Source organism: Homalodisca vitripennis, chromosome 3 (assembly GCF_021130785.1).
Source record: "Homalodisca vitripennis isolate AUS2020 chromosome 3, UT_GWSS_2.1, whole genome shotgun sequence".
Lineage (NCBI taxonomy): Eukaryota > Metazoa > Arthropoda > Insecta > Hemiptera > Cicadellidae > Homalodisca > Homalodisca vitripennis.
Genome location: NC_060209.1, coordinates 104,240,966 through 104,247,733, shown reverse-complemented (window position 1 = coordinate 104,247,733; position 6,768 = coordinate 104,240,966). Strand labels below are relative to the sequence as shown.

At 32.3% G+C, this 6,768-nt stretch overlaps 1 protein-coding gene across 1 annotated transcript; it reads right to left on the bottom strand.

Moving 5' to 3' along the window:
- Positions 1-4,223: 4,223 nt before the first annotated feature.
- On the bottom strand, positions 4,224-6,416 carry LOC124357265. Its single transcript, XM_046808838.1, has 3 exons — positions 6,267-6,416; positions 4,837-5,028; positions 4,224-4,363 (listed from the first exon to the last, which is right to left on the bottom strand). Exons 1-3 carry the CDS (start codon positions 6,331-6,333, stop codon positions 4,263-4,265), a joined length of 360 nt encoding a protein of 119 aa, XP_046664794.1. The 5' UTR covers positions 6,334-6,416; the 3' UTR covers positions 4,224-4,262.
- Between the last annotated feature and the right edge of the window lie 352 nt (positions 6,417-6,768).

Here is a 6,768-nt window from a genome sequence, read left to right as displayed (position 1 = left end):
AGTAACACATTCTAAGTTATACAATATTCAATTTTAAAGTAACGTATGAGTACTGCTCAAAGTTGAGCACTACGTAAAGGACTGATAACCTACCTAGGTTTAAGTAAGATTATAATATGAAGTTAAATGTCCAATGGCACATGAAGACTGATTTATGTTTAAACGGCGGCTATTTAATATTCTCAGCCGTCTCGGCTTGCAGTGGGGTTTGATTTCCTTTTTTCTCAGTTATTTGTTTTCTGTCAGTTACATAAACAGAGAGAAAATTAATGGTGGGTTTCCCGCTGGGGATGCTGTTCTAGAGCTATTGATAGAGCTCTGGTCAGTAATATATCGGCTAATGGTCACACGCATGGGTGTATCCTATACTTCTGGGGATATAACGGTGAAAACTGGCTGAAGATACCCTATCCCAGGCTCCACAGAGGGGGTGGGCTTTGGATTCCGTTCCTGGTACCTTCGAGTGCAGAACACGGGACTGGTTGTATAGGCGAGATACTTTGGGTAGTTCAAAATGGTCTGATGATCTGTAGTACAGATGGTAGTTTAAAGAGGGGGTCACGGTGAGGATCAGAGAAATCGATACGCCATTCCATTCAAATGGAGTTTTCGTGCTGCCGAAGGTGGCAAAATGGCAAGAGGCGAAGTTACAGAAACGAGACTATTCCATACAACATTTAGATTCTCAGGTTAGTGTCTACTCTCTGAACCAATAAACATGAATTGGGAAAAATATTTATTTTTTATGATGGTTTCTATGAAAGCAAGGTGTACGTACAGAAATAGACTATTCCATAATATAACATTTATATTACACAATTTAGTGCACAGTTTCTGAACCAATAAACATGTTTTTTATAATGTTTTCTGTAAAAGCAAGGTCGGAGTACGCCAAAATACGTGCCATGTAACAGACTTCGTTGAATGTGTCTGTTTGGTCATACCTTGTTACTTGAATTTGATGCACATATTTAAATAGATTCCGTGATTGTAATGTAGGCGGCTTGCATTTTGTTTATTTTTTACAGGTCTTATCTTTCTTTTAACATATACGTACATGACTCACCCTAAACATACATATATACGTGTATATACATATCTAATTGTGAGTTATTTTTCACACATAATAAAAACTCAATATCACTTTAAATCCGTTTATATTAGATCTGCAAAAGTAAATAACATCAATACCACACCTTCGCTGATTGATTACGAGAGGTAAATCTTCTTCATATTATGTCAGTATATTAAGTGAAATAACCAACTAAAATATTTACAGTTTACAGTACGTTTAGTCTGTGATGTGAGTTTGTTGATGCGGTTACCGGAACGATTCAGTGACTGTGTTGCAGTATTTAGCTGTGGCAGAAACCCGATTAGCAAAATCCGCTTACCTTTCCCGACCAACGCACTGTCATTTATTTACCATAAAATCGCTCTAGGAAAGAATACGTATAATAGAGAGTTTGGGTGATTAAATTATGCAGTGTTTTGCTTTATTACAGTTAATATTTCCTCTCGGTTCAAAATGTGTTGATACCCGAATTTGAACTTTAGCCATAAATCAAATAGTAAAGCTAGAATAACGGGAGTTATTGGGGTGGTGTTTTCTCGAAAGTCTGGTTGTTTGAGCGTTAAAATGTGTAGGCATATAGGTGCCTGCTCCGGTAAATCATGCACTTTCAATATCAAAATCTGCTCAGTAAAAGATTTAATATTATGGGTACAAAAATTGGAAAAAATTGGACTTTAAAAGCTCAATAACGAGACCAATGACAATTTGTATGAATCGTTCGGTCAAGAATGAATATTAAGATCATAATATAATAACGATTCCTTTTATAAAGTTCTAAAATTGTATACTGAAGTAGTACAGTATCGTATATCATACCAAATTTCTGATCCAAGTATCCGATCATACCAATTTTGGTTTGATCGGACCAGAACATTGTTTTAAAACCCCAAAATTGGTACATTCTTCCGTTCTTAATGATAAAAAAACGTGAAGATAATTTTTTAATTTTCTAAACTAAGAAGTTAGGACTATAAAATATTGTTTAATATTTAATCTTAAAACACTACAAACATATTTACGATATGTTTGTAAATATTATTACAGTGCAAATATTTACAGTCGTGGTGTACGGCCAGGTTAAAAATCCTAAATGAGAGAAAATAAAGAAAGGAACAAGGAAGTGGAAATTTAATTTTCCTAAGTTAATTGTCGATTACATCAGTCTGGCATACTTTAGCGTGGAGATAGGATGACCGGAAACACATTTCTACATTTTCCATCTGTATATGTGACAAAAATAGAACACTGAGTATCCAAAGCTGAAATTTGTCTTCTTTATACATCAAATACACGTTATGGCGTAAAGTTTACGCATGTACTTATTTCTCTCGTCTAGTTTTACTTTTATAAATAAAAAATGAACTACAATAGTTAAAAGACTAGATCAGTCACAATACCGCGAACCATACCAATACACTCTGCACAACACATGATGCACACAATAGAGAAGGTGTGTGACTCGGGAAATATCATCCCGTTTTATGGCAGCATGAAATTTGAAACAAAAACAGTGTGAAATTGGCCGGAGAAGTGTTCACGGTAGAGGAATTCGGTCTTTGTTCTCGTATATTCTTCCGTCAAATTATAACTATCCTATTGTTTTGTTTCAAGTGACAGCGATGCCACAGGAAGTACCAAGTGTGGTATTAGTTTAAGCCACTTTGAATTTAGATAGTCATATATCAGCCTTTTTGCTGGACCCAGCACTTTTGATAACTCGTCTAATAGGTAATCTTGGTTCACGTCTCTGTGAATGAAAAAAGAAAGTCAGACTTCAAACTAGGTTGTCATCTTTTAAAGCCAAACTGAAAATGGATTATTAGTGTATATGTTTTATTTGCACAACACTTGTGGCACAATGACTGTCAATGTTGGCATTTTAATACTATCACAACACTTTCAAACATTTAAAAAATTCATAATATTAACACCTTACAATGCAAAAATTGTAATAAGGATATTTTGTATGTGACAACTTGGACATGATTTTTGTTACTAAATTAATCCAAATTTATGTTTGTAAACATACTTGTAATGGTTTCATTGTAAGTTTTTACTTGTACTTTTTATTTTTATGGTTTTTAGTCGTACATAAACTTCAAACGGCTGTCATCTTGAAACTTGAGTATTTATTCTTGAGAAATGGATAACATTTTTGTTCAAATGAGAATGACCGCTATCTTGAAACGTTTCACTGGTTATGACTAACGAACTCATCCTAAATACGACTGACTGTCCCTGTGTATGTGTGTGTGTGTGTGTGTGTTCGCGCGCGCGCGCGCTCGCGCGTTCTAAATATATTGATAACTATGGTAGTTATCGTGATCACAATTATTATATATTTTGTCCGCCTGCTATTTGGAAATCATACAAGATATAAAAAAAGCATTTAGGAAAACAAATATTGTAAACGATCTGAGAATTTAAACACTTTTTTGTTTTTCACTTAAAAAAAAAATGTATAACACAAATATTTAATAATCTTTTAAATACCTAATTTGCAATTCATTTCCTGTAAACATTTTTTACTAATAGAACGTATTATTGATTCTTGAAACGTAAAGAATCGATAATAGAACTTCCCGTATCTTTTCTACATGTTAATACGCCATATTAAATATTAAAATGTCTCATAAATTCAAGTCTTGAAAATTGATTATTAAATGTGTCTAAAACTGTGTAACTACAGTCCATATTAAGAAAAGTTAAGTGACCAAACTATATAAGTTGAATCAGAAAACAAGATTGTTTATCAATCAACTGTCAATTTTAGAATGTATAACAAGTAACGGACAAAGTTATACTTCTGGTTCATACTCTTCGCATTCAGAAGTATTAGTATATTAAAAATGGCATGAGATTGTTAATCATATTTTGTCAGATGTATTGCCCTATTAAACCACAAAAAATGTATACTTTTAGATAAGACGATGTGGTTACTATCACTTGTGTGGCATGAAATTTGGTTAAGTTCCAACTGCACATTGTATCATAAAACTTTTCATTGAATGGGTCTTTACCGCAACATTGGCTGTGTCTTATGCGTAAGGTTATTGAAGAGTAATAATTAAAAAGTGTTGGTGTTCGTAGTTAAACCGCATAAATGTATAAGTTTATGGATAAAGGAGTTAAATAAAGAAACAACATATTTTTCATTGACGACATAGTATTATTATCAAACATAAACCTATAGAATGATTTTAGTAACTCGAATCAGTAAAGGTGGTACAAAGTGTTGAGTAAAGTTGAGCAAATCTTCACAAATTGAATCATCTACTATCACGTAATCTGAAAAAATGATAAATATATACCTTTATTGATATTTTAAGGACTAAAGTAAACGATTTATGTAGTCAGACAAAATTTCCAACTTTGTCGTAACATAATATTTTAAAATATCTTGACATAATTTTATTTACATGTTTACTGCGTTATGAGTTTCAAAATAAGAATGTAAAAGATTATTTAAAAAGGTTTGACTTATATCCTTATTGTTCTGTGACTAACAAAAAGCTAGTAAACATTACTAATGATAGTATACATTATCAAATAGAAAATTTAGAACAGGTTACATTGTACATATGATATATGTTCATTGATGATATAGAAAAAGTAATATTGTGTTAGCTTTAACTCAATAACAAACAGTGCTGGATCTTTGAACATAGCTCAAAAATAGTTTTAACACTTATTATGGTAAGCAGTCCGGAATGAAATAATAATGAGTAATAGTTAGAACAGTTACTTCCCCTAAAACTTACTTGTCTTGTGGCATTGATTGTGTCTCAGCATGAGGCACATATTGTCAGCCAGAACGTACCCGTTGTCATGGTCAAATCCACAAACTGTGTCAAAATAAACGGGGCAGTCACAGCGACAAGCCCTTCTTGTCTCTAGCCACTCTCTGATTCGTGCAAATAGTCCCGGACTTCCTTTCAGGGAAGGAACGCCACCTAAAAGTCAAAAGTTATGAGTGTGTACAAGGCATATAAGGCCAATCCGGATACAAATGTTAGTGTCAAATGATTACAGAGATAATATTGAATTAGACGGAACAATTATTTATCCTGCAAATGACTATGTATCATCACCTCAGTGATGTTAGGAGACATTTTTAAATACACATGCAAGTGCAGAACTACATAAAACCGTTAGAATTTAGCCGTTTTGTAACTGTTGGTAGTTTTTTGTAAACTTTATAGACATAATTTTTACCTCAATTTATTTAAATGTCGGATAAGTATCAAGAAATGTAAAGACTTAACCTCAATAACACGTTCTTCATCTTAATTCATCTTAAAAAATATAACTATACTATATAAATAGAAGTGAGCACCTAACAGACTTCGAAAAGGTTGTAAGAACAGTCTATATATAACTCATTTCATTCTTGAGAAGTCTTGGGAATAGACAAGCAGAGAAACAATCATACAGAAAATACATTCTACATCCCCCGGCAGATATTATACAAATTATGCCAGACTACTGGTTTCAATGACGCCCAGCAAAATCCCATAGTGGACCTACAATATAGTAGAAATATGTAGAAATATATAAATGCATAGATACAATTCTTCCAAGATATATACGAATAGTTTGGTTGCATGCAATATGTCAATATCATATAATTTGTGTTCAGTTTGTTTACAAAATTATTTATTTCACAAGTTTCTCGTTCCTATCATGGATAGCCGTAAGAAAGATGTAAGAATGTTCGCTAAAGCTCAACCAAATCCTATGGAGTAATATATACCATCATATGACGTAATTTGCATCATCACGCAACATTTCACGTCTATATGTCTGTTTGCTCTAGAGGTCTTACAGACAGGCAATCGTAAATTAAATTTTCCTCTGAAGTGATAGGCTTCGTTAACGTTAAGCCAATTACTTAAGTGAAACTAAATGAAATCACAATGCAGAACCTGTCATATTATTGAACAGTAATTTACCTTTTTTAATTCAATCATTATTTTCAATTAACTATTTATTTTTTTCTATGTGTTACACTCTGCCCGTTACAAGAGAAATTAGTGTCTTTTAGTATTTGTGTGTTGATAACATGTAAAAAGCTTTTTTTGTCAAATTAATAGTACCAGTTTAAACCAAGTTTCTTCTCTTGTTAGGAAGTAGACATAACAAGTGTGTATATTAAAGTATGCAATTTAACTAATAAAAGTGCTTTACTTACCAAGTATTAGTATAACAAGAAAAAAGTACCCCATCATAAGTCGATAAATGAAGCAAGCATTGTTCATTTATGAATCTAATTCACCATCACATTCATGTGATAGACGACTCCAATTTAACGTTCAGCTGACACTGCAGCCAATTTATCTTGTACATTAACTGCCAATAAGTTTAATTAAAGTATGAGAATATGGGTATATTGCATTCATCGCGCACTTCTGGATGTGATAATGTTTGTAGGGAGATTGAAACTATCTATGAATGTATAACATGATTTATAAAATTATAAATTATAAAAATAAATAAATAAAATGTTCGTATGTTTCAAAAACTTACTATAAAATGTGCTGTTTTGGTTTTGACATCTTTAACTAAAATGTCTGAATGAAAAATAACTTCTGTTTTATTATAACTCCCAAACTCTAAGTTTAGATCTCATGCATTGTGAATAATTTACTCATTGGAGTTATACAATAATAAAAAAAAGAAATACAAGAAGTTGT

What these genes read in the sequence shown, in the direction of transcription:
- LOC124357265 (XM_046808838.1), bottom strand. Translation starts at nt 6,333, where the DNA reads ATGAACAATGCTTGCTTCATTTATCGACTTATGATGGGGTACTTTTTT. An exon ending in TCTTGTTATACTAATACTTG is followed by an intron (nt 5,029 to 6,266) that starts GTAAGTAAAGCA and finishes TTTGACTTTTAG; the next exon opens with GTGGCGTTCCTTCCCTGAAA. An exon ending in CAATCAATGCCACAAGACAA is followed by an intron (nt 4,364 to 4,836) that starts GTAAGTTTTAGG and finishes TCATTTTTTCAG; the next exon opens with ATTACGTGATAGTAGATGAT.